Below are 17252 nucleotides of genomic sequence, written 5' to 3' on the forward strand. Positions count from 1 at the left end.
TGGGCTATATTAGCTAAGTATTTTAATTTTAAAAAATGGTATTTCTATCCATGTTCCTTTGAATGCCATGAAGAGTATCAATAATATAGCATCAGTGTCCTTTTCTGCACAACTTTTTCAATAAATCCCAAATCACTGCTGTAGCTTCACCTTTACTATTACTGATGGGAGCATTATCACATAATGGTTGCAAGTCTTTTTACTACCAAATTATCTAGTCTTCTTTTGAGAAGAATTAGACAAGTTTTAAAAACACGAATGCCCAGTTTGCACTAGTGCGCCTCCTGTTCCTTGTACTATTCGACCAACACCCGTTCTACACCAACTGCAAGGAAGATTTCTGAAAATGCTCAATGTAGAAAAGCCATAGTACATTATGGAAAGAAGGAACATCAGAAAAAATTGCAAATGTAGCCTTTGAGATTATTCACATCAAAGATCAACCACAAAGTTCTACATTGTCTTCTGTGGAAACACTTAGAATATATACTTACCAAGTGCACAGCCGTCCTCTCATTTCCGTGACAATGAAAATGCATTTTTGTAACCAAGTAGGACCCCAATACTGCCAACACTTACATACACAAGTAACTTTATCCATGTGAATATCCCATTGAAATCACTGTAACTACTCAAATGTAGACAATGCTTGCAGGACTCGTTTTTGCTGGATTCATTGTTATCAAAAAGTCTATACAGCCATTTTATTTAGTGTATTACATTTGAAGCAACTGAAAGCTGAATGCCTGTTTTTTTCCAATTATAAGTACATTATTCACTAATACCACCACCAAGGAATTACTTTATTTCATACCTTGCTATCTGATTAATATACCTAGCCATACAATTTTGTAGTTTGATAAACGATGTAAGGAGTAATCCTATAGACCTTACTCAGGCAAAACTTCCATTAGTTTCAGTAAGTTCTGCCAGAGTTAGAACTGCACAACAATGCCTTGAAGAAGATACTTATGAATTGTCACATGCCTTATTTCAAAAGTAATCTTTAAAGAGGCACTTGTCAACTAAGAAAAAAAATTATATTCTCTTTTTTTTTTTATCCTGTTACTGTCACAAATAAAATTGATTACTACTATAACAAAGAAATAAGAGGGGAAGATTACTTTTCTCTTAATTTGTGCACTTGACAGCACTATGTGGATAATCAGTTTCAGAGTTTAGAGAATACATGTTTGTCAGACCAATTTTGTGTAGGTTTATCAGCACTATGAGGGGGAGACAAAATCCTTTGTAAAATATTATAAAACCATTAAAAAAGTATCAGGGAAGTGCATGGCAAGAGTGGCACTGGAAACTTTTATTTAATTTTCAAAAAACTGACTAGATTTACTCTTTATAGTGTCCCCTTGAAGAAAAACATATTTGCAATGTTTAAGCATTTTCATTTACCTGATTTACACTGTAGCTCTGTATCAAGGGCCCCAGACAGTACTTCCTCTATTTTCTGAACTATCTGATCATTCTGAAGACTCCCAGCACCCGTAACTGTGTCATCTGAAGTGTTTGCTTGCTCAGCTGGGATTGTTTCACCATTCTGCTGGCCTTCTACCTTTCCACTAACCAAGAAAAATATTAACAAAATTCAAGTAATTTCGAGCTTTATTTTTATTTTTTTAAAAGGTAATGTATTCACATTTCTTACAGCCAAACCTTCTAAAGAATATTTTGGCCTCCTGAAGAGGCCTTGCACTTTAGTGAAATATTCATCTTTTGGTTTGTTTTACTTACTGCGTTCTTAGACAAAATACTTTGTTAGCCACTAGAACTATGCCAAAGGGAGGAAAATATTTTCTCACTGTTTCATCCCAGGCCTTTTCACAACACAGAAATTTCGTTTCCCTCTTCTCTCCCCGCCCCCCCCACCCCCCACCCCAAAAAAATCCCATCCCACCAAGCACTCTTTTTCAGACTGAAAACACACCAGCGTGCACGTGTTGTGAGGCGCATCAAAGCATTGCGAAATTAGCCCATCCAAACTTGTTATTTTCACTGAAAAGCTGGACCGCCCGGAGGGGCAGCGGCCTGGTGGCCCCGTAACCGGATGTCGCCGCTGAGCGCCGGGCCAGGCCCCGTATGTTCGAGTGACCCGCAACGGCCGCCCCTCCCCCGTCCCGAGATTGCCCCTCCCCCCCAACTGTCCCCTAGTTATCCCTCCCCGCCCCCATCCTCCCTCCCACCCACTGCCCCCATCCCGCAACTGCCCCCAGACACCTCTCCCCGCCCCCACCCCGACTCCGCTCACACTAGGCTCCCGTCCCACTTCGCCTCTCCCACGGCCCCGAGCCGGCTCGTTACCCGCCCAGCTGCTGCTGCTGCTCCTGCTCCTCCTGGATCTCCCGGAACTTGCTGACCACAAAGGACCGAAAGATCTGCTCGATGTTAGTCGCCATGACAGCCCCACGGCTCGACTCCCCCTCCATCCGCAACGCGGGTCCTCCACTACCCCACAATGCACCACTGCAAGAAGCCACGGGCCAGCCCCCGCCGCGGACGCGGTCCCTTTATGCCCTCCCGCCATTGGTCGCCCTCTGTGGAACCAGAGGCATGACGGGACGTCAATCAGCCGCTCTGCCCCCACAGGGAACCATAGAGCGCAGCCTCTCTCTAGTGGGGGGGAGGGGACCGTGGACGTTCCCCTCCCCCCGCAGGTGCCTGGGGAGGGGGATGGGCCCCGGCAGCCATGTTGCTGCACCGAGTCCGTCCCCCCCCCCCCAAAATCCACACAGAGCGCTGGCGGGCTCGGGGCCGCGCTGCCCCTCCCCCCACGGGATAAAACGCGCCCCCCCCTTCCCCCACCGGGCCGATAAACGGGCTCGGCCCGGGCGGGGGCTGCCCCAGGATCGCGTACGCCTGTAGACGGGCGGCGGGGTCTCGGTTGCCCGCCTGCCCGGCCCTACTCACCTCCGCGCAGGCCGGGGATCCGGGGCCGTGACCGCCTGGAGCCCGAGCCCGCCGCCTCCGGCCGGGCCCGCCGCCGCCAGTGGGAGCTGCGCCATGGGGCTGAGACAGCGCGCCGCACCAGGCCCCGCACTTCCCTGCGCCTCCCGTGCGCGAGAGAAAGACGGCGGGTGGCTGCTGCAGCCGGGGGTGCGGCACGGCTCCGTGCGCTGGTGGCTGCACACACGCACACACACACACACACAGAGCAGCTGTGTAAAGTCACGCACAGGGCAGAGCGTGTTTACGGAGAGACATGTGAGGGAAACCCCAGCTCTTAGGAAGCCTGGATCTGACCTGCGTCTGCAGGTTTGGCGGGGGGACCGGAACCCAGAACTAAATTCAGATAAATAAATAAACCCCAACCTGAAAGTCAGCGTCTGCCTCGGCTCCGTTAGCCAGACAATGCCTGGTTTGGGCAATGTTTTACTAGGAACATCCCTAGAAACGGGATATTATCCCCCAAGCACTTTCTCACACACATATTTTGGTGTTCCACTGGTGCAGCCTTACCCCTTTCCGTATTTGGTCTGTGAGAGAAAATAGCCAAATCGTGTGATGGCATACAGTTATGTGATGATTCTGCATTCTTGGGTGACAACGTTAATTTTTCAAATAATAATTTACCCAAAGTAAAGTCTATACATTGTATATTTCCTCAAGACAAGCTGCATGTGTGACAGTTTCTGGAAAAAGGAGTACTTGCGGCACCTTAGAGACAAACACATTTATTTGGGCTTAAGCTTTCGTGGGAAAGCCACCCTACACTAATTTGTCAGCAAATCAATTGCTGTTGAGGTCTTATTTATAATCTGTGCCATGGGACAAATTCAGTGCTATTTGTTGCCCCCATGCAGACCTTTGATGACAGTGGTTATATGCAGTATATGTATTAGTGCAGAATGTGCCCAAATGCTAACTGAAAAGTACTGTGTTTTCAGTTACAAGATGGTTAAGTCCAAAGCAGACTGTGAAGAGTTACAAACAGATCTCACAAAACTAGGTGACTGAGCAACAAAAATGGCATTTTAAATTCAATGTTGATACATGCAAAGTAATGTATAGTGAAAAGTATAATCCTAACTATAGACAAAATGATGGGGTCTAAATTAGCTGTTACCATTGAAGAAAGAGATCTTGGAATAATCATGGATAGTTCTCTGAAAACATTCGCTCAATGTGCAGTGGCAGTCAAGCTAATAGAATGTTAGAAACCATTAGGAAAGGAATATATAAGAAAACAGAAAATATCATAACGCTACTATATAAATCATCCACACCTTGAATACCGCACGCAGTTTTGGTCACCCATCCCAAAAAAGAAAAGGAGTACTTGTGGCACCTTAGAGACTAACCAATTTATTTGAACATAAGCTTTCGTGAGCTACAGCTCACTTCATCGGATGCTGTAGCTCACGAAAGCTTATGCTCAAATAAATTGGTTAGTCTCTAAGGTGCCACAAGTACTACTTTTCTTTTTGCGAATACAGACTAACACGACTGTTACTCTGAAACCTGTCATTATGCAAGGCATCTCAAAAAAATTATAAATGGAAAAAGTATAGAGAAGGGCAACAAAAACTATTAAGGGTATGGAACAGCTTCTACCTGAGGAGAGATTAAAAAGACTGGGACTTCATCTTGGAAAAGAGACAATTATAGAGGTCTATAAACTTATGAATGCTGTGGAGAAAGTAAATAAGGAAGTGTTATTTAGCCCTTTGCAGAACACAAGAATTGAAGGTCAACAAATAAAATTAATAGGCAGCAGGTTTAAAATAAAAGGAAGTATTTCACACAATGCACAGTTGTTAAGGAAAAGTTAGTACATGTGACTCCATTTTGGTTTGGGGCCCACCATTGTTTAAATGCCAGCACATCATACACCAGGAGGAGTGATCCTTAGACACTGAATCCCTGTGAAAATCCTCCTCCTTGTCTCCAGCCTGGCTTGACTCCCAGTATCTCGTTTTTGTCAGTCTCTAACTCACTGTCTCTTGGCCTTGATGTGAGGCCTCCCATCCTGATAATAAAAGTTACTGATGCATGGCTTTAGGACCATGCTGTGTAATTAACATACTGGTATAGCATGAGGAATGCACCAAGCAGGGATAGGTGGTAGATAAGACAAGGGTTTGTTTATTGGCTAAGGTTTCCGATGCACGAGGGCAACATGCTTTGCTAAAAAGTATATAACCTTTGTAAAATCTGTATTCAGGGTCCCCCCCGGCTAGCAGGGGGGCACCACGCTCAAGCGTAATAAACTTAGTGTCTTTTGGGAACTCTGCAGTTGTGGACTTTGTTTCTGTGGCCTCAGCCTAGGTTCGAACTGTGCGTGACCTATCTGGTATAATTCGCAGCATTGGTGTGCATGTCCTATCAGGTATAATTCGCAGCATTGGTGTGCGTGTCCTATTAGGTGTAATTCGTAGCATTGGTGTGTGTGTCCTACCAGGTGTAATTCGTAGCATTTGTGTGCATGTCCTACAAGGTATAATTCACAGCAGTTGTGTGCGTGTCCTACCAGGTGTAATTCGTAACACAGTCAACCTGTGGAACTCACTCCCGGGGGATGTTGTCATGACCAAAACTATAACTGGATTAAAAAAATATGGCTATAAGCTATAAGCTTGGCTATAAGCAAAGATGGTCACAGCTGCAACCCCGTGCTCTCGGTGTCCCTAAGCCTTTGACTGCTAGATGTATAGACTGGACAATGGGATGCATAGATGGACAATTGCCATGTTCTGTTCATTCCATTTGAAACCTTTGATAAATAAGAATTAAAGCATTTGATACTACTCTGACAATATTACACATACTTTAGACAAGAATGAGAGGATTACCAAGAAATCTCATTGATGTGAAAAATTCTCAGACTGAATCATTTATTTCAAACCTCACTCACGTAGACCTTGCTAGATTGAAAAAAGGTGTTTGTTTCAATTGAGTTAGCGCAATCAAAGTAGTGTAGCTCAATTGAAAATCAGGCTTAACACTAGTGTAGACAGTGTAACAACTTAATCTAGATTGGTGGTAAATGAGATTTTCAACTGAATTGAACTAGTTCCATTGAGCAAACTTAAATTGAAAAAATATAATTTTTCTAGTTCATACAAGGCCATAGTGATTATATATGGATCAATTACTGTTGACCAGTTTAGGGTCCAATACTGCAATCATTTATGCTCTGGAATAATTTTTCTCCCCATAGTAGTTCCATTGAAGTCAATTGTACCACTTAAAAGACAAAAACTACTCCAGAGCTTGATTGTGGGATTATTTTTTAAACCAATGATTCTTTGAGTTACGCATATATGTAAAAGTATTTAATAAACTGATATTTTATTTTGATACTAATAATTTTAAAAGATCTGATGCAACATCATACTGTGTCTTCTCAGAGCATATAATTTTTCATGCATACACTATTTGCATTCAGAGGAATTACGTACTCCTATGAAGATATGAGCAAAATTCAACAAAGAGTGAGTCCTTCACAACTATATTACAACTCTTGGAAAGCAAAGAAACTGCAGCAAGATGAATAACATCTTTGCGCAGTGGTGCTGGAACAATTTTTATAATGGAGGTGCTGAAGGCGGAAGACATTGTATTTGGATTGGTTATTACTGTATTTGGATTGGTTATTCAAGACAGGGGGTGCATCAGCACTCCTAGTTCCAGCACCTATGCCTTTGTACCATTTTAATGCTAAATTTAACATGCTACAGCACCCACACAATTCTTCATAATTAAAGCTGATATATATAATAAGCATAAGGTATTATTTGTTATTTAATACTATAATATTCCCAAGAGCATTTGCCCTAGTAAAATAGTAAACAGTACTAGTCTTAGTAGGGTATCTTCCAATTAACCCAATTAACTATCAATGACAGGTTTCAGAGTAACAGCTGTGTTAGTCTGTATTCGCAAAAAGAAAAGGAGTACTTGTGGCACCTTAGAGACTAACCAATTTATTTGAGCATGAGCTTTCCTGAGCTACAGCTAGTGAGCTGTAGCTCAGGAAAGCTCATGCTCAAATAAATTGGTTAGTCTCTAAGGTGCCACAAGTACTCCTTTTCTTTTAACTATCAATGTTACACTATATAGTGATGTTATATTTCCTCCATTATATCATAGAATCAAATAATCTAGAGATGAAAAAGATCTATTAGCTGTAGTCCGTAACCTTGCAATGCAAAATTATTCACTGTTGTACATTTTCTGGTGTTTGTCCTATCTAGTTGTAAATGCAGCCAGGATGAGGCTCAACTACTTCCCGTGGGAAATTATTTCACAGTCTATTAGACTGCCACCCGGATACTGCAATCAGATCTACATAAGCAGATCACTACATTTATGAAGAGCTGCATTGAAGTCAATGGGGCACCCCATAGACACATGGATCCTCCTGTCCAGAGCTCTTTGTAGCTCCAAGGCCTGTATGTGTCAAAAGAGCCGTCTGTTGTAAATAAATGACTGTAAAATCCCTAGCTTCATGCACAGATAGACTGTGAACTGTTAGTGGCATTCACTATCAGTTTTCTATTTCTTATTTTCTTGATTTATTAGTATAAAAAGTTCTCTTCCTCCGTTTACAATCCCTCCCATTCATTGCTTTTTCCTTTCTTCTACCTAAAGGGTTAATCAAGCATGAACATTTGATGTTGCTAAGAATTCTGGGAACTGGTCTGTCGTTTGCCGAAATTGCTGCAAAAGGTTTAGTAGTCTGGCAGGCGGACGTGCTCTGCTCTCTTTCTACAGTAAGTGTTTCGTTCGTTTTTTTTAGAAATGTGTTCTGTCTAATGCACGTTGTGCATTCATGCTAGCGGAGTTGCACATGTGTAGGTTTTGCAATGAGGCATTTGAAAGAAATAATGTTTTAAGAGACAAATTTGTAGGAGGAGATTTATTCTGTGATCTCAGAGATGGCCATGTGCTTGGTCTGTGCTGTTTGATCTTCCGTAAAATGGCTTTTCCTCTTCACTGTTGTAGGAACAGCATTTTGAATGTCAACCCGTGCTCACTGTATTTATGTGAGCCCTCCCTTTCAACTGAATGACTTGCATGAGTAAGACGAGCAACATTTGTTCTTGTATAGCTAGAACAAACTTGGGTGGGTGCGTTTAATTTTAAAACTGTGGTTATAGAGCTATAGCTCACGAAAGCTCATGCTCAAATAAATTGGTTAGTCTCGAAGGTGCCACAAGTACTCCTTTTCTTTTTGATTATAGCATTGTAATTATTGCAACTGCAAATTGCTTCTTCTACTGCTTGTTTTATTATTTATAAGGGCAATAGGATTTTTTTTATTTATATGAATTTAAAAATAGCTGTTCTTACTCTTGCTCAGCATTGCATCTCAGAAACTAGAAATTTAAATTTTGTTTCTTTCATTATGCACACATACTGGCTTGTTATGTTAGTATTATATAAATGCTACACTGTTTTAGTTTTTGGCTTTAAACAAGTAGGGAAATATTTGCTTTTAACAAAGTGAATATTAAACTTTTGACCTATCTTGGTTTGATTTTTAACCTACTTTTATTCTTTCCCTTAGTTGCAAATTTGGGATACTACCAAAATTGGCATTGTCCTCTTAAATTCTTTAAATTCAGCTAGGGAAGCTTGAAATTAGTGGTTAAATTTGCTGACATTTGTTATCTTTTTTTAAAGTATATTTACTTTAAATATGTAAGTATATATGTTGAAAATATTTATGCAGGAAGGAAAATGCTTCTTTCCTTTCCTTTATTCTCTCTAGGCCTTATTCTGCAATCTTTACCTAGGTCTGGATCCTGAAAGCACTCTGAACTCTTACTGAATATAATTAGGGTTACAGGTTTGAGTATCTGTTGGGATGAGGCCACCAAAATTCCCATTGATTTTTAGTATTGGTTTTCCAGTGTGTGTTTCCCTAAATTAGGAGCGGAATATGGCTTCAGGTGACTGCTTGTACTTTAGGAAGAATTTTGAGACAAGGTATAATTGTTATGACCGAATGATTTGAGTTCCTTCTAAAAGGCCAATCCTTTTTTCTCCCTGCCAAAGTCATTTTTCTCATCTGTTGCTTCAGCCATGTCACCTTCCTCTAGAGTCACTTTGCTGAGAAAGCAGTGGACTGGGATTTAGGAGATCTGGGTTCTATTTCCACTTCTGGCACTGGCCTGCTGGATGACACTTCAGCTCTCTGTGCCTCATTTTCCCCCTTTAGAAAATGGGGATAATGAAATTGGCCTCCTTTTATAAAGTGCTTTGAGATCTATAGCTGAAAAGCCCTAGGTAAGAGGTATAGGTGTCATTAGTCACTGGATCCCCATTGCTCTACACATGAAGTTTAAATTCTGTGATCTTCTTTCCAAGATTCTAGGTGCAGAGCCTCGGCCAAACTTTTCCATAGGCTTCTAAATTAACATCCATATTTACATACATAATTAAGTTGTCTGGTTTTTGTGGTTTTTTTTTTTCCAGAAGTGTTCAACATCCAGAAACTCAGTGCAGTTCTGTAGAAGCTGGGGGTGCTCAGTGCTGTGAAAATCAGGCTATTTATGTAGATCCCCCTGATTCAATGGAACTATTCATGTGTGTAAAATTAAGCATATGCAGTCTTTTTTTTTTATATACTTTTTTATTATTTTGTGTGTGTGTGTGTGAAGGGCTGAGCTTCTCTCAAGGTACTCTTAACTCAGATTATTTTATCTCATTGGTGTGGTGTAGTCAGTAAGGCGGTGGCATTGGGACTGGGTTCATCAATTTAACTGGAGATTGACTTTCTCTTTTGTCATTGTGTGTCTGGCTACTGAGTATCCCTTCTCTCAGATCAGCATTATCTTAAATACATTCTCTGTCCTGGTTTCAGCCTCTGTGTCAAGCACAAATGGAGTAACTTGCAGAATAAATCTTTAAAGCATGTGTTTTAATTTCTGTGGCTCTTGTGATAACCTTGCTTTTCAAGTCTGTATTCTTGTGCTCTGAGGTTCCATACGCTGCCATGGGAACATGCTTATTGGATTTGACTCATTTAGGAATAAGAGATAACTGTCTAATACATTATATTATTTTTAAATAAGAAAAAAATGTTTTCCTCTTAGATTATTATCCTTCACTGTGGCCAGTCCCTTAACCTTTCTTCCCTTTTTTCTTTTACTTGCTTACCTTTCACATCAAACATTTTTACTATAAGTGATGATTTTTCATTCCATCACAGGCTGATTAGACCATCTCTAGGACCAGTGTGAAATTTTTTAAAAACATTAATTTTGTTCATGAAAGTGAGTAGATAGCTTTTAAATGGACACGTCACTTTGCAATCAATGTATTTTAAAAATATTTATATAAATCTGAAGTGTCTTTTCATCAGCATGTCGTTTCGGAAAGCTACCGTTTAGAGCACCTGAAAATATGTTTTTTAAAACTAAATTTATATAGCTAACGGTGAAGTATTTCATGCTTAATGCTTAATTTTCTGAACTCTTCTCTCCTCCCCCCACAATTCATGATTTATTCAGGGGTTTTCTTTATTCTTCAAACTCTATTTTTGTTTTTGTTAAAATGTTCGGTCTCTGAAAGAGTCTTCTATTTGGTACAAGACTTAAAAATGTTATATCATATAGAATTGAAATATCTTCTGAAAAATGTCTGGGATCTTTCTGCCCATAATTTGCTATGAAGACTTTTTAGGTTTAAAAACATGCTTTTTCATATATATTCATGATATTAAACCAAGTGACCCCTTTGTAGTGGAAGCCATGCTCTGAATAGTAACAATTCCCAGGGAAGACAAGTTTCTAGTGTCTAGCCCTTGAAAGGAGCAAAACTAGGTAGCTGCTATATGGAGAGAAGGTAGCAGGGTTTGAGTCATGCTTTCAGCAGACTAACTACATTTCTCATGAAATATGGCTGATTTGGGTATGAGGCACATACCTTGTCTTGCTGATGGGCTGAAAACCTGCTATCAGTCACAGCTGTCGTAATGTCACTTTTTAACCACGGAACAGTTTGTCAAGGGTCATGGTGGATTCTCCATCACTGACAATTTTTAAATCAAGATTGATTGATTGTTTTTTCTAAAAGATATACCCTCGGAATTATTAGGGGAATTTCTGTGGCCTGAGTTGTACAGGAGATGAGGCTGGATGATCACAATGGTGCCTTCTGGACTTAGAATCTATGAATTTTGGGGGGAGACTAGCTCTCTGACAGTTCTTTCTTACCCTTTTACATAGAAGTTCTGGTCTTTAGCCTTCTGTAAATAGAGCTTGCATGTATGCATATCCAACATGAATACTGTGCCAAATGTTTATCTGCGCTGCTTTGGGTGAAACTGTACACATGTACATGAGTGGGTTGGTGACCAACCTCTTCATGGAAGAAATGCAGGAAGACAAATGGGATTTAAGTGCCATGTTTGCTAAGATTACAACAAAGTGCTGTTTTTTCAATTTGAGTAAAATTCTTATTTAATCGATGTTCTTCCTCCTAATGAATATAAGATGGTTTGGACAGCAAAGACACAAGACCCCCTTATTGACCACGTGAAATTTATTGTTAAGCATTAAAAAGAATTAAATTAAAGTGGTTGTGGTTGCTTCCCTCTGCATGAAAGGCTTTTAAAAATTTATTTTCACTATTTAATAATACTGTTAACTCTGTCTATTTGAAATGTGTATAAACAACTGCCTTGTATGTATTATGGTTTTAAAAAAAACCTCTTTTTTGCCACTAGTACCTTTTACATTCAGGCTTAGCAACACTAGTTTGTAGCTACTGGCATTCTGCTTAGACGAATTGTCCTTTACTGGATGGCTTTTTCAAGTTCTAACTGATAGACTGGTCTGCTGTGGATATTATAGATCAGAAGTTCTCAACCAGGGGTCCTGGGGCTGCGAGCAGGCTTCAGGGAGGCCACCAAACAGGGCCAGCATTAGACTCACTGGGGCCCATGGCAGAAGTCTGAAGCCCAGGGCCCTGAACCCCATCACTCGGGGTTGAAGCAGAAGCCTGAGCAATGTGGTTGCGTGGGGCCGCAGGCAACTGCCCTGTTTGCTCTCCCCTAACACTGGCCCTGGCTTTTATATGCAGGAAAACAATTGTGGCACAGGTGGGCTTGGTTAGTCTTAGTTCATTTGGGGGTTCCCCCAGCTAACTCTCAATGAATCACTGGGAGTGTTTCCACTGATTTTTTGGGGAATGTTGGAACAGACCCCGGATTAGCTCCTTGCAGGGTCAGGCTGCTTTTTGTTTTATCAGGACATGCTGCTCTTCATGTATTTGTCTGTAAAGTTTTGTTTGGAATACGGTTGCTCTGTCCTGAAGAAGATCGAGGTTGGAAGACATTTCCCTGTTTCATCATTCTGACCTTTGCATTTTCATATAAGGTATTAAGAAGATTCTCAGACATCACTTGTGAGAAGTCTTGAGCTCTCCCATTTAGTTTAGCAACACCACTAGACAGATTAGCAAATAAGTCTTCACTAGTCCAAAGGGACTTTACCTTTGACATTTTCACATTCTTCAGAAACCTATTTAGGTTGCAAGTATAAAATGTCCTGTGATTAATCACAGCTGGGTCAGTAGTGAACATTTATCCATGTCATAAAACTTCTGTGTAATTTTGGTACAGTAGGTAGTCTGGTAAGGAGAGAACCAGGAATAGTATAGGAGGTTCATGTTGATGTGCACTGGCAGAACTCCATGGAAAAACTTCTGTGGCATTTGTGCTGTGCTTGGTTGAGCCAGTGCTATCATTACCTTGCTTTCTCTATCACCACATTTATACACAAACCTGCAGGACAACAATCATGTGAAACAGGCAAAAAAGGCATCTGCCTCTGCAGTGAGTTCCTCTGCTGCTCTGCAGACTAAAGATGTTAGTTGATGAGTGCACGCAGTGATGTTGTTGCTTTCCTAACCTGAATATTATTACTTTGGTTGTTTTGCACAGACTGATGGCTGATCGAGTGCTTGTGATTGGTGGCGGAGGCAGAGAGCATGCCCTGGCCTGGAAATTAGCACAGTCACCACATATAAAACAAGTGCTAGTCGCTCCGGGAAATGCAGGAACAGCCAATAATGGAAAGATTTCAAATTCAGGTAATAAACGAAAAAGAGAACCTAAATAGTATTTTTTTTAATGTGTATTACCAATAGTTGAGCCTAAACTGGTTCATTGATAAATTTAGGGTTCTATCTGTTAGTGTTATAGGAGTTCTTATGTTTCAGACCCTGAATGCTTATAAAGGTGATGTTTGGATAGGGTGAGAAGTAATTAAAAAAGCTTTACTCAGACTGTAATTTATCTTGTGCAGATTATTTCCCCCTCTGCACCAGCTCAGCTGTGCTGGTGCTGCTTTGGGGAGGCGGAGTCAAGACACTACCCACCCTCTTGTGTAGCAAGAGGCCCTGCAGAGGCTGCTGTCTATAAAACAAATGCCTGAATTCTGCCAAGCCTACTCATAATTTTGACGGATAATATCAATGTTTATTTTTAAGGATTTTTTTTAAGTATTGATTTTCACAGTTACAGAAAACCATGGGGAGGGTCAGATAATCGTTATTTAATGACAGCAGAGATTCAAAACGTTAAAGCTTCATAACTGTTAAGCACACAGTGTCAACATCACGTCAAAATGTATAAAGTAAATCACCTTAAATCCAACTCCAATAAGTTCTCATGCAGCATTTTTCTTACTTCGCCTATCTGGTAATTTCTGTTATGATGATGGAAGTATTTTGTCGTGTGTGTATACAGTAAAATTGACGTTTTCCAATTAAAAATCAAATCCTTCCTAGCCTGCCTATAACACAGGTATCCCACTCTGGTGCTGCTTTATTCCCCTTATGCTTCCTTATTTCCTCTGCACAGGTGTGTAATCTGGGTCACGCTTGTGCCCACAAGGAATGTTAGGTGTGTGTTGAGATATTGCTTATTTAATTATCTGAGAGAATTAGCAAGTTTTTAAGGGTGAATGCTGTAGGTAAGAAAATGTTCTTATCCATGTTTTTCATGTCAGGACATAATGTGGTTAGGTCAATTCTAGGTACCTTTTTCAGAGGTTTTAAAGTACCTACAGCGTCAATTGGCTTGAATTGGAATTGTTGGTAGTCATCAATTATAAAAGTCAGACCTGAGTTAAAGTTGAGCATCCAAAATTGGTGGTGACTTTTGAAAATGTTGGCTTAAGTGACTTTCCTAAAGTCACACAATGATTCAGGGTATGTCTACACTACGGAATAAGGTCGAATTTATAGAAGTCATTTTTTTAGAAATCACTTTTATATATTCGAGTGTGTGTGTCCCCACAGAAAATGCTCTAAGTGCATTAAGTGCATTAACTCGGCGGAGTGCTTCCACAGTACCGAGGCTAGAGTCGACTTCTGGAGCATTGCACTGTGGATAACTATCCCACAGTTCCCGCAGTCTCCGCTGCCCATTGGAATTCTGGGTTGAGATCCCAATGCCTGATGGGGCTAAAACATTGTCGCGGGTGGTTCTGGGTACATATTGTCAGGCCCCCGTTCCCTCCTTCCCTCCGTGAAAGCAAGGGCAGACAATCGTTTCACGCCTTTTTTCCTGAGTTACCTGTGCAGACGCCATACCACGGCAAGGATGGAGCCCGCTCAGGTAACCGTCACCCTATGTCTCCTTGGTGCTGGCAGACGCGGTACGGCATTGCTACACAGTAGCAGCAACCCCTTGCCTTGTGGCAGCAGATGGTACAGTACAACTGGTAGCCGTCATCGTCATGTCCGAGGTGCTCCTGGCCACGTCGGGGGAGCGCCTGAGCAGACATGGGCGCAGGGACTAAATTTGGAGTGACTTGACCAGGTCATTCTCTTTAGTCCTGCAGTCAGTCCTATTGAACCGTCTTATGGTGAGCAGGCAGGCGATACAGATTGCTAGCAGTCGTACTGTACCATCTTCTGCCGGGCAGGCAAGAGATGAGGATGGCTAGCAGTCGTACTGTACCATCTTTTGCCGAGCAGCCATGAGATGTGGATGGCATGCAGTCCTTCTGCACCGTCTGCTGCCAGCCAAAGATGTAAAAGATAGATGGAGTGGATCAAAACAAGAAATACACCAGATTTGTTCTGTATTCATTTGCTTCCCTTCCTCCCCCGTCTAGGGGACTCATTCCTCTAGGTCACACTGCAGTCACTCAAAGAGAAGGTGCAGCGAGGTAAATCTAGCCATGTATCAATCAGAGGCCAGGCTAACCTCCTTGTTCCAATAAGAACAATAACTTAGGTGCACTATTTCTTATTGGAACCCTCCGTGAAGTCCTGCCTGAAATACTCCCTGATGTAAAGCCACCCCCTTTGTTGATTTTAGCTCCCTGAAGCCAACCCTGTAAGCCGTGTCGTCAGTCGCCCCTCCCTCCGTCAGAGCAACGGCAGACAATCATTCCGCGCCTTTTTTCAGTGCGGACGCCATACCAAGGCAAGCATGGAGGCCACTCAGCTCACTTTGGCAATTAGGAGCACATTAAACACCACACGCATTATCCAGCAGTATATGCAGCACCAGAACCTGGCAAAGCGATACCGGGCGAGGAGGCGACGTCAGCGCGGTCACGTGAGTGATCAGGACATGGACACAGACTTCTCTGAAAGCATGGGCCCTGCCAGTGCATGCATCATGGTGCTAATGGGGCAGGTTCATGCTGTGGAACGCCGATTCTGGGCTCGGGAAACAAGCACAGACTGGTGGAACCGCATAGTGTTGCAGGTCTGGGACGATTCCCAGTGGCTGCGAAACTTTCGCATGCGTAAGGGCACTTTCATGGAACTTTGTGACTTGCTTTCCCCTGCCCTGAAGCGCATGAATACCAGGATGAGAGCAGCCCTCACAGTTGAGAAGCGAGTGGCGATAGCCCTGTGGAAGCTTGCAACGCCAGACAGCTACCGGTCAGTTGGGAATCAATTTGGAGTGGGCAAATCTACTGTGGGGGCTGCTGTGATGCAAGTAGCCCACGCAATCAAAGATCTGCTGATATCAAGGGTAGTGACCCTGGGAAATGTGCAGGTCATAGTGGATGGCTTTGCTGCAATGGGATTCCCTAACTGTGGTGGGGCCATAGACGGAACCCATATCCCTATTTTGGCACCGGAGAACCAAGCCGCCGAGTACATAAACCGCAAGGGGTACTTTTCAATAGTGCTGCAAGCTCTGGTGGAACACAAGGGACGTTTCACCAACATCAACGTGGGATGGCCGGGAAAGGTACATGACGCTCGCATCTTCAGGAACTCTGGTCTGTTTCAAAAGCTGCAGAAAGGGACTTTATTCCCAGACCAGAAAATAACTGTTGGGGATGTTGAAATGCCTATATGTATCCTTGGGGACCCAGCCTACCCCTTAATGCCATGGCTCATGAAGCCGTACACAGGCAGCCTGGACAGTAGTCAGGAGCTGTTCGACTACAGCTGAGCAAGTGCAGAATGGTGGTAGAATGTGCATTTGGACGTTTAAAGGTGCGCTGGCGCAGTTTACTGACTCGCTTAGACCTCAGCAAAACCAATATTCCCACTGTTATTGCTGCTTGCTGTGTGCTCCATAATATCTGTGAGAGTAAGGGGGAGATGTTTATGGCAGGGTGGGAGGTTGAGGCAAATCGCCTGGCTGCTGGTTATGCGCAGCCAGACACCAGGGCATCTTAGAAGGTTAGAAGAGCACAGGAGGGCGCGGTACGCATCAGAGAAGCTTTGAAAACCAGTTTAATGACTGGCCAGGCTACGGTGTGAAAGTTCTGTTTGTTTCTCCTTGATGAAACCCCCCCCCCCGCCCCTTGGTTCACTCTACTTCCCTGTAAGCTAACCACCCGCCCCTCCTCCCTTCAATCACCGCTTGCAGAGGCAATAAAGTCATTGTTGCTTCACATTCATGCATTCTTTATTCATTCCTCACACAAATAGGGGGATGACTACCAAGGTAGCCCAGGAGGGGTGATGGAGGAGGGAAGGAAAATGCCACACAGCACTTTAAAAGTTTACAACTTTAAAATTTATTGAATGACAGCCTTCTTTTTTTTTGGGCAGTCCTCTGTGGTGGAGTGGCTGGTTGGCCGGAGGCCCCCCCACCGAGTTCTTGGGCGTCTGGGTGTGGAGGCTATGGAACTTGGGGAGGAGGGCGGTTGGTTACACAGGGGCTGTAGTGACAGTCTGTGCTCCAGCTGCCTTTGCTGCAGCTCAACCATACACTGGAGCATACTGGTTTGGTCCTCCAGCAGTCTCAGCATTGAATCCTGCCTCCTCTCATCACGCTGCCGCCACATTTGAGCTTCAGCCCT

The 17252-nt window shown here is 42.7% G+C and overlaps 2 protein-coding genes across 10 annotated transcripts in view; one reads left to right on the top strand and one right to left on the bottom strand.

Moving 5' to 3' along the window:
- The window catches only part of SON (SON DNA and RNA binding protein), a 61743-nt gene extending 58643 nt beyond the window's left edge, over nt 1–3100 (bottom strand). For 4 of the 7 annotated variants that reach the window (XM_073361722.1, XM_073361732.1, XM_073361739.1 and 1 more), the window contains exons 1-2: nt 2317–2569; nt 1411–1577 (exon numbers count right to left, since the gene is read on the bottom strand). In XM_073361722.1, the coding sequence (XP_073217823.1) occupies nt 1411–1577; nt 2317–2441 (292 nt within the window). In that variant the 5' untranslated portion in view covers nt 2442–2569. Of the gene's footprint in view, nt 1–1410; nt 1578–2316; nt 2570–2922 lie in introns of those variants that run through there. The other 3 variants (XM_073361714.1, XM_073361694.1, XM_073361704.1) reach the window with 2 other exon arrangements.
- A 4199-nt stretch (nt 3101–7299) lies between these two features.
- GART (phosphoribosylglycinamide formyltransferase, phosphoribosylglycinamide synthetase, phosphoribosylaminoimidazole synthetase) overlaps nt 7300–17252 on the top strand; it is a 62639-nt gene continuing 52686 nt past the window's right edge. For 2 of the 3 annotated variants that reach the window (XM_073361853.1, XM_073361863.1), the window contains exons 1-3: nt 7300–7406; nt 7606–7727; nt 12908–13056. In XM_073361853.1, coding sequence (XP_073217954.1) covers nt 12912–13056 — 145 coding nt within the window. In that variant the 5' untranslated portion in view covers nt 7300–7406; nt 7606–7727; nt 12908–12911. The remainder of the gene's footprint in view (nt 7407–7605; nt 7728–12907; nt 13057–17252) is intronic. The other variant, XM_073361842.1, reaches the window with a different exon arrangement.

Source organism: Lepidochelys kempii, chromosome 1, assembly GCF_965140265.1.
Source record: "Lepidochelys kempii isolate rLepKem1 chromosome 1, rLepKem1.hap2, whole genome shotgun sequence".
Classification (NCBI taxonomy): Eukaryota; Metazoa; Chordata; order Testudines; family Cheloniidae; genus Lepidochelys; species Lepidochelys kempii.